Source organism: Epinephelus lanceolatus, chromosome 2, assembly GCF_041903045.1.
Source record: "Epinephelus lanceolatus isolate andai-2023 chromosome 2, ASM4190304v1, whole genome shotgun sequence".
In the NCBI taxonomy this organism is placed as follows: Eukaryota; Metazoa; Chordata; class Actinopteri; order Perciformes; family Serranidae; genus Epinephelus; species Epinephelus lanceolatus.
Window position 1 is genome coordinate 33,926,561 of NC_135735.1, and position 18,083 is coordinate 33,944,643.

The 18,083-nt window shown below is 41.6% G+C and overlaps 1 protein-coding gene across 2 annotated transcripts in view; it reads left to right on the top strand.

Annotated features, from left to right (window-relative positions):
* The window catches only part of sema4bb (sema domain, immunoglobulin domain (Ig), transmembrane domain (TM) and short cytoplasmic domain, (semaphorin) 4Bb), a 72,369-nt gene that overhangs the window by 36,819 nt on the left and 17,467 nt on the right, over positions 1–18,083 (top strand). For both annotated transcript variants that reach the window (XM_033623227.2, XM_033623218.2), the window contains exons 3-8: positions 10,996–11,156; positions 12,762–12,824; positions 13,480–13,578; positions 16,346–16,457; positions 16,931–17,047; positions 17,427–17,584. In XM_033623227.2, the coding sequence (XP_033479118.1) occupies positions 10,996–11,156; positions 12,762–12,824; positions 13,480–13,578; positions 16,346–16,457; positions 16,931–17,047; positions 17,427–17,584 (710 nt within the window). The remainder of the gene's footprint in view (positions 1–10,995; positions 11,157–12,761; positions 12,825–13,479; positions 13,579–16,345; positions 16,458–16,930; positions 17,048–17,426; positions 17,585–18,083) is intronic.

An 18,083-nucleotide genomic window follows, 5' to 3' on the forward strand; every position in this document is an offset into this window, starting at 1 on the left:
TCAGTTTTACAAGTCGACATCCAGAGACTGTCAGTTACCACTGAAGGTTTGTATGTGATGTACTGAATGTACAACAAGGTATATTTCACAAAGTATATATTCAAATCAGAAGGGAACATTTCTGGTCCTAATACATTCCCACAGGCTGCCAGTAAAAAGCAAATCAAATTGCCCCTTTAGGCGGAGCTACCAGGCATGCTGTGTATGCTCAGTGTACTCAGTGTCCTTTCCCGTTTACGTTTGGTTTATGTTCACCGAATATTGTGCGCTTTCTCTCATGCATGCTAATCCAGTGACCTTGGCAGTGTGTGGATCGCAGTGCAGAAACAGAGGAGGGCCGGAGAGAGGGGGGGGGTCAGGCCAAATGCTCGTGACATGCTCCGATGCCCACCTAAAACCCAGCAAGGACACGCCCACTGATCCTGAAAGAAAAGCAGTCTGTGGCTTCCAGCAGAGGTGGCACTCACAAGTGCCTGCATATAACGCCATAACAGCCGCAACAATGGGACATAATTACAGCACATCAAATCCGTCTGTTTCAGATGCTTTAATGGCTTCATCACTTGCACGCTCCAGGGAATGTACAGAAAAGTTCAGTCTTTGCAGATTTCGATCAGGAACATTTGATTTGAAGACAATGGCGAGCAGCGAGGAATAATGGTGTAGTTGTTAATTAAGACGGACAGAGAGGAATGTGAGGTTAAAGAGGGTCATCAAGTGTTTTTTTTTTTTTTTTTTTTTTTTTTTGGATTGCTAGGATGCAGTGTAGATTTATCTTATTTATCCAAAGCTAAAATGTGGTTTGCCTCATCACTATTAATATCTTGCAGCAGAGATTTTTATAGTTCATAGTTTCATAGCTTCACAGTTACTGTCATACCATTTTACGATGGACTGAGATTAACTTTTCATAGGGTTACGAAGCATGTAGGAATTATCTGGTTTATCTGGTCACACAACATAAGATTTTATCATCTGACACAAACATGCTTTTGGTCACACTTCAGTATCCACATTGCTGTCAAAGAAAAACGTTTTGTTTGGTTTCTATGAAAATCAAAATAGTCATAATAATTGATGCTGCTCTTTAAAAAGATAAGCTGAGATTTAGATATCTTTTAACCTTAGTCAACTTCATACATTTTTGCCAGCTCGGATAGCTACACAGATGTACATGTTATGATAACTGTCAATTTTCAGACCATGGTATTCCTTGGAACTGGCATACAGCTGCAACCCTAAGTACCCTACAAGATTATTATCTACAAACAGCAACGCACTTCAGGAATAGGCGTGTGTTAAAGAAACACTTTAGGTTTTACCATCTGATTTGAGGCAGAACTGAAACGGTTAAAAGCAGTCGTCTCAAGTATCTTTCATTAAAAGTCAGAACTTTCCTGATTCAGTTCCAGTATGTTAATGTGCTCCACATGCCTCTTATATTCCTACTTGTGGGTGTATGTAAGAAAGAGAGAGCGAGGTGTGTGTCCTCGTGAGGCCTGGCTGACTCTATGTTATATAGACTGAGCTCAAGGGTTCTGTTACAGTGTCTGGTTTTATAGAAATCCTACCTGTGTGATTTGAAAATAAAATGGCTACATTTTTTATTTGACTTGATCAGTCGTGAAAACTGACAGTCTGCTGGGCATGTAGGTGTAGATGGATTCATGATAGGAAGCATCGTCCTGATCAATATAAATGACACCTGTTGGAGGAGATAGATTTTTTTTTTCAGATTATGTCAGGGCATGATAACCCGTATGAACCCGTATGGAGGCTAATGTGGCAGGTGTGGAGGTTCTGAGCTTACCAGGCTCCTGATAGCAGCATGACAAAAGGAAATAGATGTGACTCTGTGTGTGTGTGTGTGTGTGTGTGTGTGTGTGTGTGTGTGTGCGTGTGTGTGTGTAAGAAAAGCCATTAGCAAGGAGCGTAAAACCAATGTGCTTGACCACTTCTCATCTGCACTACTTTACTTCTTGGTGGGATGAGTAGAGAGCAGGAGACTGTGTGCAACTCCTGCCTGCTCTTCTCATCAAGGGCCCCTCCAGAGACACACACACACACACACACACACACACACACAGGGAGGAGCGTTGTGTCTGCATGCTGGTAGCACTTAAAGACCTTCAACACATGCCATTCCAAAGTGAGTGCACTTAGTAAACTGAACACAGCACCGCTGGTGCCCTAAAAATCGACAAGTGCGCAAGCTAGAAAATGGCAGAAGAGATGTATCGAAGTGTACTTTGATGGGATTCTAGCTGTAGCAGAAACCATCTGCAGCCATGTGCAAGCCAGCTGGATTTGGATGTTTGCGGTGCCAATCCAAATGCCTCTTTTTTTTCTCTCTCTCTCTCTACGAGTCCACTTGGCCGAGCCGTGTCATTCATCAAGCCAATCTTTCTTGTTGTGCCTGTGTATTTTTTTTGTGTGAGTAAGGGCATAACTAAGTAATAAAATAAAGAAAACACTGGGAGTAGTGGAAGTGCATTAAGATGTGGAAAGTCAGGAGCTTTCCAATACGTCATTAAAGTTACAACAGAAAAGTGTATCTGTTAAATAAATACAGAAGTTTTTGACAAGTGATTGTTGGCGGTTTCGAACTCATTGACACATTTCATTGCACTTCCTGTGACTACTTCACAATAAAAGCCACTTTGTGTAGAAAATGTTGAGTGTACATTAGCAGTAACTGAATACAGCTTTGATTCGGCAGCATTGCAAACAATAGTGCTGGATTACATGCATCATTTCCTGTGAATCCCTCACATGTGTGAATGCATTGTGGAGATGGCGGACTCCGCCACTAACAATAAACTCTACCATATAGAAGGGTAATTACAGATTGTAAATACAGTCAAGAGCTATAGCTGAAAAATGCTGGCTATTAATGAAAGAACAGGGTTTGCTTTATAAAATTAATTCATTATAACTTAAACCCCAGTAACACTTTGCAATGATAGTTTTTGTTTTAGGAAAGCTGGGTGAAAGTTGGCAGAATTTTTAAAAGCAAAAAAAACAAAAACAAAAAGCATTTCTTAGAAATCTGAATCTGATTCCAGTGGCATCGACTGTGAGAGAGGGTAGGAGGAGGATGGAGAAAAGAGAGGTTGAAGAGGCATCCCACACATGACAAGCACAGGCACGTCTATTTTGAATTGTGTGTGTGAGGAAATTATACCAACTATCTGTCTCCCTCTCTCTGTGCTTTAGCCTGTGTTTGAATAACCCACTCAGATACCACATAGAGTGTCTCTCTCTGTCTCACCAAGCTAATATCCAGGATTTTGTAAGCTTTCAGCCGTGATAGACCACTGCGCTCCATCGCTCTGCCGCTTTGAGTGTTGGGTGGGTGCGTGCCAATCCAGAGTGCATCAGGATGACACCTAAGAGCCAATAATTACAGAGCAGAGCATCATGTCTGTGTCAACCCCTTGTTCTCTGCTTTTAGAGGTATGCAGCGGTTTATGCACGGGCCTCATCCTCGGTGTGTCTGGGAGATGTTGTTTTTTCCTTCATAGGATGAGGGGGGCATTTTCCAGTATTACAGGGTTTGTACAGTACACACAACAATTTGGCATTTACAAATATAACAAATATTCAGCCATTTCAAGGTTTTCTGTTGTTGCCCTGATTCTGAGCCTGCACATGTAACCATGTGGCACCATTTACACCTTTTTTGTGCTGCATACAGTAATCCTCACATACAGCAAACACTGGACTTACACACTGTCAGGCTCTGGTTATTATCTGCGAGGTGCAGATGTCTCCCAGTATGATGTGTACACACTGGCATCCAAGTACGAGCATAATACAGCATATACTGTACACACAAAATTGCAGCAAAGCCACATCATCATCTCAGTTGTTACAAACAACACAACACATCTGTGAGCCGTATTGCCTGGCCTACAGATACTGTAGGTGTTACACTCTTTCTGAAACTGGTTCAGTGCTGTCAGCTTTTATTTACAGTCCAGGAAGTGTTTTTTTCTGCCCCAGTTTCTTTCTGTTTTTGTCTGTATCAGGTTTTTAGAGTTTTAACTCACTGCACCTGAACTTACCTTTTTAAAAATAATGATCCACTCATGTAGCCTAAGTGATTTCATTGTTGACAGCTAAATAAAGACTGAGTAAACCGTTCATGCGAGGATGGAAAGGAAGTATGTCTGTTTAAAGTTTCGCCCCAGCTCCTCCAACCCAGTCTGCCTCCTTCTCAGAGGCCTTGTCCTCTAAATGTGCAGACAAACAGTGTTTCACTGCTGACTTGGCGGGCATACTACAGCAGTTCTTGGTTGCCAGTAGTCACAGACAATGAAATAACCATCACTTTGCCCAAATATCACAAGGATCAGTGCAGCGATGACCTTGAAGCGGCTCCTGTCGGCTTCTGTCAGGAGCTCCTGCGCCGCTATCAAGTCCATTGTCAAATCACGTCAAACAGAGCCTTGAAGCTGTGCGCTGTTGTGTAGCTTTGGCTGGCAGAGGGCAGAGATGGATAGTGTTTTTTTTTTTGTTTTGTTTTGTTTCTTTGGATAAATGTGTGTCTTGCATGTAAGATAAGCAGAGCTTGGTGTGAGATTAATATCAGCTGCGCTACACTCTCCTCTCCTTTGGGCTTTCTCTGCCCGCCTGCAAACGAACCCCTTTGTCCCCGTTTCCCCCGTGCCTTGTGACTTGGCTCATGCTGCTTTAGTAAATCTGGGGCATGTTTACAGTCAGGGCTTTTAGGAGTGTCTTGGCAGGCATATACCTACCAAGCAGCCAATCAATCGCCCCACCCTTGGAGTACTATTAAACCCTCGAAAAATAGGTTGATCCTGTTCTGTTTGCTCTGAAATATGACGCCTGCCAAAGTGCTGGCATGTATTTTATTTCTCAGCGACACTGTCTGCAAGCTGGCACCCTCTGATGATATCTTAGTTACCTCAATGGTGAGTAAGCACACCGTGAACACACTCAGCTGTGATATGAATGGAGGGATTCAGAAGAAATCTTAAGTGATGTCACCGTGCTATTTCGGGGGTCTGGTCTCTCAATGCTGATAGTTATTCAGAATCTATTTTAATCTGTAAGTCAAAAATATGGGAACATTTTGAGATGTATAAAAAGATTTTATGAATGTGTCTGGAACGTGAACTATTTTTATGATTCATAAGCATCCCCTCAAGAGAACTCACTTTGTATAAATTACATTACAGCCACTTGTATTTGTCTCAGAGTCTGTTAATGCTGCTGTTAAAGGTATAGGCCTGGCACAACTTATTTATTTTCTGCCAAATGTTAGATGAGAAAATTGACACCGCTCATGTACGGGAAATGTGAAGCTAAGGCCAGCAGCTAGTTAGCTTAGCTTAGCATAAAGAATGGAAACAGGAAAACAGCAAGCCTGGCTCTGTACAAAGCTAACACAATAGCTAATGTTAGCAAAACACTAGCTAACTAGCTAGCTGTACCAATAGTATGAAGTGGTATGCACAAACTCGAACAAAGTTAATTTTCTTCTTATTTGTGTGTCTGAAATAGAAAGCTATTTCAGTGTCAGAATGTTTAAAAGGCTAGGGCTTGTGAAAAAAGGGTCCAATATTTACTTCAGTGACAATGCAGTGAAGGGATCAGTCATAATCTGTACTCACGCTTACTTTTCCCATTGGAATGAACAGACCCAGGGCTATGCCAGTCTCCTGATGTAGAGGAGCAGTGGTAAAACCCATGTGACACAGATACAGGAAATTAATCTCAAGTGGGCCGTCTCTGTTTATCAGTGGTCTCTGTCTACATCAAGAGGAGTTAGCCTAATGTCAGATCACCAGTGTCAGGTTAGCTTCCTCCTCATGTTTGTGATAACATTAAAGCTTTGAAAGGGGACAGATAAGTTGGCTCCTGGCATATTTTTAAGGTGACGTGAATTATGTTTAGCCAGAAAAAGATCAAGGCTGCCATTCCTTGTTCATATTTTCTGTGTGGACTAATGTACCACCCCAAAGAAACTAATGTAACTTTCTACAGCAAGAGACTAACATTAGGTCAGCACCATGATCTGTTGTCAGTAATAAATACATAGAGTACTTTACAGATCCCCAGAGGAGGAAAAGGGGACACATACCCAGCAGTGCGGGAGCAATGTTGACTGATAGTCTCATCATCCTCTGTACTTCTCCCTTTCTGTTGTATCTGGTTCATAAAAGTTAACAATGAGTATATCCTTCCATCACATACTGTGGTCCTTGCTGTCAGCTGTCTGTCTATCTTACAAACACTGCAGCACCTGGCTGCATCACTATGTTTCTTTTTGTCAAGCTTGGCTAGCTTAGCAACAGTAACTTAGAGGAGTGGGACTTAGGGTCGCTCAGTTTGGGTACGCCCCTAAAGCTCCCAAATTAAGGGGTTGTATAGTTTTAGTGTTAATAATAACATCATGTGGTTGTAGGAGGGCTATGTGTTAGTCATGTTCTTGCTTTCTTTGGCCTGCCAACACATTTGTCTCCCAGCACCTCTTTGAGTCAGTGTATGTTGCAATAAAAACATTGTTATTATCAGTAAAGCAGCTTACATTAACACTTGTTGGAAGGGAATATATTATACAGTACATATGGAAAAAGTGCACAGCTTTCCCTTCATGTATATCTGCTTTGATTCAAGAAGTTTGTATCTGTTCACTGTGTGTGCACAGATTTAGTCTGATTCTCTCACAAACATTTCTGTGATCATGGGGCAGCTGCTCTCTGAAATACTCTGTGATATGATTTGTTCCTGCCATCTTTACCCCCACTGGAAAAAAAAAAAAAAACATCGCAATGAATGAATACAATGAATACACTGCCAAAATTGATTTTCACTCAATTAATTGCTGAGAGGTTATTATCAGCCGGTAGAGAAAAGACATTCACTTCTTGAATGTTGTTAATATTGCATGCAGAACCTGATCTCTCAACTGGAAACCGCCCTCAAATAATGTGTCTTTTGAAGTGTGCCGCTGTGCTCTAGTTTGGACGATTGGACAATTTCTTTTGCTGCTTGTAGGCTTTCATAAGCACAGAGAAATGAGGCAAATATACAAAGTTTGATGTCCAAGCTGAAATTCAAAGAACCTGTGGTACTAATTCAGCATGTTAACACCGGTAATAAAGCAGCCATATTGATGGAAGGTGCGATGTGATGAGCATTAGTAGAGGTTGAGGGCCCCGGCTTGGTGACAGCCAACTGATTAAACAGGCGGGTGATAAATGGATCTGGTGCCTGGCTGTGAAATGGCCTGCAGATGCCCGGCATTCTGCTACAAGCATGTCAAAACACACAACTGATCTGCTGCATCGGAAAGCATAAAAAATCCCCCAACAGCTATAGATGAAAAAGAGAGGGAGAAATCCTTGAGTTTCTGTTTGAGATCGCAGCAGCTTGACACAACTGACGTTTGTTACTGGCTTGACCTTCTGCTCTTATCAAAAATCCATCTCAGAGTGCTTTGAAAATAACATTTTCTTCCCTTGTCTGCATGTTTCCTCATAGGTCAACATCTCAATCCAATCTTCCTGGTTACCACAACTCCCACTCAATACCCCGACCTCAACCCCCTCCCTCCCCACACACACACCCTGCCGCTAAGTAGCCCCAGACTGCTCTCTGAGTAAAAGTTTCATGAGTTTGCTCTCCTCTGCTCGTTAATCCATTGTCTGTCTAAGAGGATGTCACTGCGATTTATGTCAGAGAGTTTTAATATGCTGAGGGAAGGCTGTTTTTGGTTCCAGTGAATGGCCAAAACTCAGGGGAGCCGTGACAGTCAAGCTATGATATGTCCCCCTGTTGAGAGGAGAGATGGCACTCCTTTGTCTGCCATCAGCAGGGTCCACTGGGACTGAGTATAGAGCTCTTTATGAGCATTTAGGACATTTTTAACAGCCTAAATTTACCTTGAAATAAAACCAGTTTTTCCTTATCCACATTGGAAAACTGTTTTTCAGTCCTGTGACAATAGGAAGTCTTTTTTTAATTTTTGTATCCCCTCCCTGGATTTTAATGGGAGGCCCCTCTCTTCATTGACTCCAGATGTCACAACGTTTTAAACAGAATGAGGGCTGTTGATCTGAAAAGGGCCTAAGATTTGATTTTGGACAAGATGGGGCCCATGCAGCTGGCTTTCACTCCCATAAGGGGAAAGCCATCATCTGCCAAAAGTGCTTCGAGTGTTAGATGAACCATTTGTTTGTGAGCATATTGGAAAGTTTAAGTCGTGGGTTGTAAACATTTATTGCTGTTTACTGGCTCCATTTGCATCATGAACCACCTGGAGTGTTGGAGATAAACGTACCTCTGGTGTCTTTTTCTTACTGTCAGAAGTGTCTGAATTTGAATGCAGTTTGCTGGTTATATTGTAATCGGTTTAACTGCAGCAAATATTAGTGTTGACCACTCCAGATACGAGCCAGTAATCTTATTTGGACAAGCAAATGGAGTCCGTGACCCCCAGCGTTTTGGCATGGGGAGCACATTGAGTGTGTTTAATATGTTTGGAATGGGAGGCAATAGATAAACATTTACAAAGATGGTCAAAAACTGCAAAGGGTAAGAAGTATGTAAGCAGTGGATGCACAAATATTTGATTGCATATATGCCGTGTCTTTGTTGACCTCTAGAAGATTGTTATTCTTGTTGATAGATATCAAGAGATAACACCCACCCATCCAGATCCACACGGACCCCAACTCAGCTGCTGTTTCTCTGAGGATATCAAGGTCTTGAATAAACTGCAATCATGTCTTCCTGGACCCTTTGTTGGCTTTTATATCGGGTCATTTGAGCAAGTTGTCACACAGTAAGTCAAAGTGAAAAGTGACCAATTGTCAGAGCCATTGCCTGCTCCAAAAATCAATCCAAACCTCCTGAAACTCCACTTACACAGTAGAAAGCACTAAAAAAAAGCCACTGTTCGTGCCACTGTAGAGGATCTTGTTTTGTTTGCAATGCCGAGGGAAATGCTATAAAAGGAGTAATGTGTACATCGAATCTCCACTTCATCACGAGAACTGTTTGAGGCTGCAGGGAAGGGGAGTGACGTGGGAAAAAGTAACTCATTTGACTCGTGGCCCACTGCTTAAGGGATCCATTTGAAGAGGGTTGGCGAGCAGCAGAATGAAGGAGATTTAGATTGGTGTTGAGTGGATGAAGCTTTTTACCCTGCTGCCAGCGCAGAGCGGAGCACAGAGAGAGACGGCCAGCGCGGAAAAGTGCGGACGTGGCTCCGTGGCGTACGTGTGACGTGTTCTCATGGAGCTACAGTAGCTGCTGGCTGCAGCTGTGTGCGAGGAGGATAAACAGAGAGGACAGGAGCGAGGGGTACAGAAATGAGAGTTTTCCCCTTTGTATCATAAATCCATTTGACTGACGCTTACCGCTATGTGTTGTGCTGTAGTTGGATGTAATGTGATGTCTGTCCACTTGTTCTTGTTTCCTGCTAGATTTGTGGCTCTCTGTGAGGCCTTGAAGGAGGCTCCAAGATTTCCTTGGAGAACTGGAAATAGTGAAACATGACTTTAGACTTTGCTGCCTCTCTGATCGTACATTTGTGTTTGGCCAAGGCATTGTGAGTTATTCTGTGTAGATATGTGGTAGTCAGGGGTTGTTCTGCTGTTTAACAGATGTGTGTAATAATGCAGTAATGAGCTACCCTTTGACCCTTCCAAGTAATCTTTGCCTGGATTCAACACAAACCTATTATTGTTATTGTTTTTTCCACATTAATATATTTATTTGAATCAATGTTATGTTTTCAGTTGTGGCCTGATTATTATTGAACTTGCACTTTGCTTTTGCTTATGATAATATTGTTTCTAGTAAACTGAGCCAATTAATTGATTGTAATGATTTCAGTAATTGGCTAATTAGCTCAATAAATCAGACCCATAGACTTACATGAGATACAGATGTTTGCTGTTGGTTCTCATATCTCTGCACTGAACCATCTCCTGGCAAGATTAGATGTTTCTAATGATGCGTCCACTTATACATCACCTTTACTTCAACGATAAAATGAACTGCTCTTTTTCTAAAGGTTTCACCTGAGTTAGCTTGGACAGGGGTGTAGATATAGACAGTGCAGGCAGGGCCATTGCACGGGGGCCCATGGCCATGAGGTGAGGGGCCCCAAAGAGAGAGCGGGACCTCCATTAACACGTTGGGCAGAAAACGGGTCCTTGCAAGTAATTCAAATTCTCACCTTAGAAATATGCCTGTGATTAAAGAACTCACATTAATTTAAAGATGATGCCATTTACTCTATAACACGTTAAGAAAGGGGAAACCATATCTGTCATGTTTTTCTTTCTTTTTAGTTTCTATTTATTTATTTTTATTTTTGTAAAATGGTCCATAGCAATGTATCACACAGTGTGTAAATATATGCTTCAATAAAACGCCCAGTCTCTTTTACTAGCCCGGTGTGGCTGCACATTTTGACAAATAAAGGCCTGTCTCTATTAGACGCCTAGTCTGGTTGCCAAGCAGTTCATTTGTTTATAGAAGTTCTTTGGATGTATAAAACCGGATTGTTGAGGCACGTAACTAGTAACTAGCATGCACCAGGGCCTGTCATAATAGTGTACACTGGCACCTGTTGTAACTACCTTACACCACTGAGCTGTTTTGTGCATCATCACAACACCAATCATTTTGTATCTGATAACAGGAATAAAATGGGTTTTTATTTTCTGATAGAGATGAAATTCAGGAACTCTTGAAACCTTTTAAACACCCCTCAACATGCATTTTAAATCTTAGTTCTGAGATATGGAAATCATTGATTGTTTTTGTCTTTGCAGAGGCAAAAACAGCGTCTTATTGTGAGCAGTGTTGTGAGTGTTATAATTGGGGACCTATTTCTGTGTGTTTTTGTACTTCCAGCATCAGGATATGTTCTGTACCAGTGTGTTCCTCACTGTTCTGTCCTGCTATGTGATGTTAATCCCCAGTGTGTGTTTTTTCCCTGCTGCTTCCCAGACGCAAAGGAGAGGTCGGCCAAGAGATTCTCTGCGGACGGTGTCTTCAATTACACCTCCTTGCTGCTCAGTCAGGAAGATGACATGCTGTACGTCGGAGCCAGGGAGGCGTTGTTTGCCCTCAGCCTCTCGGACATCAGCAAGACCAAGCTACAGAAGAACGTGAGTGTGTCGAAAAGCCAAGTAAATTATCAGTCAAAACTGCCATGAAGAAGTGGGCCAGCAGATAATTTACTCTCACTACTGTCACGGTTAAAAATGTCATTTCATGAGTAATTTAGATGATAGTTTATCTGAGTTAATAATTTGGTTTGTAAATACATAATACTCAGAGTTAAAGGGACAGTTCACCCCAAAATCAAAACATACATATTTTTCCTCCTACCTGCTGTGCTATTTATCAGTCTAGATTGTTTTGGTGTGAGTTGCTGATTGTTGGAGATATCGACCATAGACATGTCTGTCTTCTCTCCAGTATAATGAAACTGGGTGGCACTCGGCTTATGGTGCTCAAAGTGCCAAAAAAATGCATTTAAAAATCTCAACAACAATGTCTCTATCCAGAAATCATGACCCAGTTACTCAAGATAATCCACAGACCTTGTAGTGAGCTGTTTTATGTAGGAACTATTTTCTTTCTACTGAACCACACCAGCCAACTGTATCACTACACAGAGGATAGCGTGCATCTACTGCTAGCTCATGTAGCACCACTGACATGGGTCGATCATGAGATAGTGGGCCTCTGGGAAACCCCTGGTGTCCCAACCCCCTCCCTTTTTACAAAGGATTAAAAACACACCTACAGATTTTGTGTCTCTTTTTGATTGTTTTGCCCCTTTTTGCAGTTAATTTGTGCTTACTTGTTGTCATTTTGTGTCTATATGAGACAATTTTGTGTTTTTGTGGGGTCTTTGTGTCTGTTTTTTATTGTTTTGCCACTTTTTGTAATTATAGGCCACATTGTGTCTTTTTTGGTCATTTTGTGTCTCTTGTAGTTTCTTTTTGTGTTTGATGGGTCTCCTAGTCATCATTTTGTGACTGTTTGAGGTAATTTTGTGTCTTTTTTCTTTTATTTTGTGTCTGTTTTTTTTGGTTGTTTTGTCTCTCTGTAGTTATTTTGTGCATCTTTGGGGTTTTTTTTTTTGCATCTCTTTGTGGTCTTTTTGTGTCTCTTTCTGGTTGGTATGTGTTAATTTGAGTGACATTTTGCAGGTGCCCTGACACTTGGGGCCTGTGTCTGGTTAGCCTGTTAAATAATCCATCCATGACTAGGGAGCTAGCTAAAGTTACAGCTCAGCAGATGAGGATGCCGTTAACGTTTACATCTCATGCTGTCATGGGCATGAGCCTCTCCTCCATGAGTAGATGCATACTTCCCCCTGTGCAGTGATGCAGTTGGCAGGCGTAGTTTGGTAGAAAGAAAGTAGTTCCTACATGAAACTGCTCACAATAAGGTCGTGGATTATCATGCCATGATTTCTGAAAAGAGAAATTACTGTTCAGTTTTTCAGATGTGTTTTATTTTATTGTTTTTGGCACTTTGAGCACCACAACTTGAGTGCCATCTAGTTTCATTATACTGGAGAGAAGGCAGACATCTCTTCAGCCAATATTTCCAACACCTGGCACCTCACATCAAAACAATCTAGACTGATAAATAGCACTACGGGTAAGAACTGTCCCTTTTAAATACTCGCTCACTTGACTCCATGGTTCCCTGAATTTGGCATGACTTACTCGAGGTTTCTTCTTTTTCATCCTCAGCTGACGTGGGGCACTCCTGCTGGAAAGAGAGAAGAATGCAGCTTCAAAGGGAAGAACTTGGAGGTGAGAGGCATCTTATACTGCTCCAGCAAAATGCCAAATAACAGCAGTACCCCAGGAAGATAGTTTTATTATGACATTATCGAGAGCATAGATTTTCTTGTACAGGGTGTTTGTTCTTTCCTTGCAGTCTTCTCTGAATTGTTTCACTGGTGTCGTGAAAAGATAAAATGAGCATTGAGTTTTGTGTTGACAAACCTTTCCACCAGTTACAAATAGATTCATCAAGTGTGCACAGTCGCCAGGGAATTGCTCTTTTCTGTGCACTGCTTCTTTCTCTCTGTCTGTCTGTTACCTTGTTGTCATGCCAGCTGTTGTATCCCTAGGCGACAAACCTTGGTAATCTTTGTACTGCAGTGTACAACTCTGGTCTGTGTATTACAGAAAGCCCACCAGGCAACTGCTGTTTGATGCTGTGAGGTATTCCCAACAGCATTTGAGGAAAAGGGAACATTTTTATGTTTCTAACAATTTCTATCCAACCGTTTCTGAAGAATTTGTGGATTTTTTTTTTTGCTCTGAAAAGATTTACTTATGATTACAAGCTGCAGTATTTCAGGCACAGAATTTAAGGAGCTCTCAAGAAAAACACATTCAGTTGTGAGAGTATCTTGTGCACTCATGGACCTCACACTCTCTCCATTTGTTCCCCATCCAGACTGATTGCTTCAATTACATCAAAATCCTCCTGCGGCTGAACAGCACTCATCTCTATGTGTGTGGCACCTATGCCTTCAGTCCTATTTGCGCCTACATAGTAAGTAATGACCTCTCAATCTGCCCATTGTTCACCTCCAACAGTTGATTTTTCTCCTGTCATCTCTCTTGCTTTTTTATTTCTCTCCACTTCTCTCACTAGCACAGCTTTGAATTTTAAATTTTTTTTGGTGTTCTTGAGGAATCAAGCTCTTTTATCCACCATGTCAGTATTGGATCTGCTTTTATCCAAGCGTAACCAAATGCTGCTGAGGCACTTTAGCCAGACAAGTCAGCAGGGGGTACACGAGCTGTGTGGTTTCCAGCAAGAGGGAAGCAGGAGATCTGTTTATCTAGCGGAGGAGTAAATCAGGAGTGATGGTAACTGGCAACAGGATGACATTGATTTCAGTGATAGGGGGGCAATCGAGCTTGGCGACAGCGCGGCTCTTAAAGAGGGGCATTAAACTCTCCACTCTGACGTCAGAGTGAAAGAAAAACAAGGGACGTCTCAGACTGTGGATGACTTGGCAGGACTTTAGGCCCTGAACTGGGATTCCAAGCAGCTCTGAGCCCGTTTGGTCTGTGCGAACACTCGTCATGTTGACAGAGACCAGAACTCTGTGTCTGTGTGTGCGTGTCACCCAGAGTGCCCTGACGCTCTTTGAGATGCATAATATTAACATTAATAAATGTTTTATTTTTATAGCTCTTCTGAAAACAGTCTCATGGGGGTTTTACGGGCAGAGTAACAGGACACTGAAGCCAAGAAGATACACTAAACAATCAGATGACAGACATGGATTAAAACAAGCCCTGAGTATAATAACAACTCATAATGATGAAGCATGGGAAGATTTTCCAGGCAGCGGAGGCACTCCACACTGTCCTGTTTGATTTGATAAAATGGAACAAGTTATTGCTGTGATGGCAAATTGCCCACATGCATTTTTTTCAAGTCTATCTTAATGCAATACTCAAGTTCCCATATGTGCATTATATGCTTTATTGCTCAGTGTAATTGTTCCTCCTCTCTATAGTGGCTGCCAAGCGATCTGTTCTATAAGCAGTTTCAGTGTAAGCGATGGGGAACAAAATTTACTGTCTTGTTCTGTAGCAAAATGCATTGATCTTAGCTGAAGCTAATATGAGTCAGATAAATTATGTATCTGCAGAAGTTGTGGGCCTTTTGGTACTAGATCTTTGCTGTTTTACTTTACATACAAGCATGTCAGTTTTGTTTTAAGTAAGACTTGAAAAAAATGTGAATTTCTCCTTTAAACATGTTTTTACAGACTTGGCCCACACTGTGATATTGGATCTTACACTTTAAAGTCAAAAAGATTTGTCAATCAGTCAAAGAAAAGAGTCATTAGCAACAATTTTGATAATCCATGAATCATGTAAGGAAAGTTTCCTGCAAAAAGACCAAACGTTAACTGTTTTCAGCTTCTCAACCGTGAGAATTTGCTGCTTTTTTCTTTTTTTACGTCATCGTAAATTGACTTTTGGTTTTGGACTGTTGGTCGGACAAATTATTTTTAATTTTAAAGACGTCACCCACTCTTGCCATAATGCAACATGATTGCATCACTCATTACACCCTCTCTGCCTGGTAAATGCCAACATGTTTATAACTCCCTGCCCACTATATTTGTAGAGCAGGATCTCTGTTAAAAAGCCCAACACACAGATTAAGCAAGTGACGTCAGTCTCTCTCAGACATAGCAAAGCTCCTCCAGAGCCAAAGAAGACATTATACAACTGTTTTCACAGGCTGAATATTGACCTACATACTCACTGTAAATGTACCTGAGCAATAATATTATATGTATATGAACCAGCCTCAGGCACCAAGAAATAAACAAACAAAATATGTTCTTATTGCCTGTTAATTAACAGCGCCTGTAACTAAATCTTAGTTTTTATTATCAGTGAAGTCCTATCATAAATTAAGTTTTCCTCTGGGGTAAACCATATGAACTGCCTGAACACTGATCTTCTGAAAGCACCTTGAAACAGGAACATTTAAGAGATTTGGTTGCTGTTGTTATATATTTTTTATTCTCAACAAATCCAACAAAAAGACCAAATTCAACAGTGCTTAAGTCCATCCCTTGATACTTCCGTGCTCGTGTCTGTTTGTCGCCACTTATGACCTAAATCTTTGAAAAAACAGGTCACAAATGTACAATTTCTTATTTTTAAGGCTCAGTAATGTCCTGAAACAGCTGGTCACTGCAGTTTTTATCAAACATTCCCATACTTAAACAGGAGTAAAGACTGCATTTTGGGGACTATTTTAAGCAAGGGATTAATACACATTATGAGCATTTATAGTAACAGGGTGCTGTATGTGGGGTTCACTCGTAATAAAGTACAGTAACTGTGTTCATAGTGATGAAGGAACATGTCATCCAGTGCTGCAGTGAAGCTCAGTGATGTGTTTTTGAAGATAAATCAGGCTTTGGCTACACAGACACTTGTTAGCAGGATAAAATCATTATTGGTTTTGGTCTTTTCATGGGATTTAACATTAAAAAAAAGAATATCAAATGATGTATTCTTTAATGTCAGATGAACAAGGTTTAGATTGAACTAGCCTTAGATCTTTCCACTATAGAATTAACATATAGCTGCCTCTGACGTACTGTATCCTAAAACCCTGGCAGACAGAGCTACTGTAAGTTCAAAGTCAGTGCGCTGTGTATATTGTAATGAAGAAGTGGAGAGAACGAGCTTGAGGTCGCTGAGCTCACTTTTTACTGTAAGTAGGATTTAATTGGACTGTGCCTGAGGGACATTTGCTGTTTGTGTCTTGTCTCCAGAACACGTCAACATTCACGCTGGAGAGAGATGAAGTGGGCGAGGTCATGATGGAAGATGGGCGCAGTCGCTGCCCCTTTAATCCAGAGTACAAATCCACTGCCATCATTGTTGGTATGTAGTAATGCACTCATCATTCTGTTTTTGTTTTTTCTCTCCATGTCGCTTTAAAACTTTGGCACGCAAAGTACAAGGTATTATTATGAGCTGTTTCCGAAGCTACTTTGATGTTAACTACCACTTTGATTCAGTAATGAGTCATGATGTGCCGGCTGATGTTTGTTTGTCTGCAGCGGCCCTTCTGATAAATAGCCGGACACCAACAGACGCCGCTTGTGTTCAACTTCTTTAACAAGCAATTAGCGAATAATTGAGCTGGATATGAGTGGAAGAAATGATTTCTCTAATCCCTCTCTGAGACGGCTCTGTTGACTGCTCTCAGTTCCCTCTAAACTATCACTGACTTCATCTGTTGCAGTTAAGAAAGCCCCCAGCGCACAATTGCTTTGTAATTTATTATGTTTAATTAATAGCAAATCAAGTTCTTAATTTAAAATCCTGCAATCTTTTCCTTTGTCTACCTCCAGATGGTGAATTGTACACTGGTACTGTCAGCAACTTCCAAGGGAACGAGCCTGTCATTTACAAGAGTTTGGGTCAGGGAACTGCTCTGAAGACGGAAAACTCTTTAAAATGGCTGCAAGGTAAACACCATCAGATGGTAGACTGTGGTTTTTTTTAATTTATTTTTTTTATCCCCCTCTACTCATCTTCCATTATGGACCCAACAGAGCAGATAAGCTCCAAAAAGTAGCGTTCATTAGCGAGGCACAGTTGCTAATGCATGCAGACGGAGAGCAAAGACAAGTTCTCTTAGACTGCAGGGAGCCCGGTCCTATCAGGCGCAGAACATGCACTTCAAAAACACCCAAAGTACACACAGCTCTCCTGTGTGAACTCTGACTTCTTTCCACATTTACTACAATACAATACAAAGTAATAAATAGTTCCCTTGCGTAGATGACAGAGGTATAACATGTCTCTCTAACCACACGTCTCCTTTGTGCTCTTCTATTTTAACAGATCCAGTCTTTGTCGGGTCGGCTTACATCGAGGAGAGTCAACCAATAGGCAACCCCGTGGGAGACGACGACAAGATTTACTTCTTCTTTAGCGAGGCGGGAAAAGAATTCGACTTCTTTGACAACACCATTGTGTCGAGGATCGCTCGCGTGTGTAAGGTAAGACACCTGGGGTTGGGGTGAGGTCATCACACGAGACGGACACACAAAAATAAGAGGCGCAGCAGGGCCTCGAGCTTCCTCTGCTTAATCCTGACACAATTACCTCAAAACAAGGCGGGACACTTCCGTGTCAAAGCACGCTCGGTCACATTTAACTGTATGTCATGCCCATATGGATGCAATGGAAACATGTCACTGGTGCATTAAAGCTTTTTTCTATTTGACTGTGCAAACATGTTTTCAACAGATTTGGTTTCCCCTTGCCTGAATCATCCTCTCCTCCTCACCACGCCGCCCTCCCTCCCTTTTTCCTCTGCAATGTCATCTCCCCCTCTCCTTCCATCTCCCTCACAATGTCAGCTGCACTCGTCCATCCCTCCAGCTCTTTGCCTTTCTCCACCAGCGCTTTGAGCTCTGCAGGCATTATTAGTATTCAAGGGTGCTTCGCAGCAATATGAAATGCTTTTTCCACTCTACTATACGGCCTGTTTTTGTT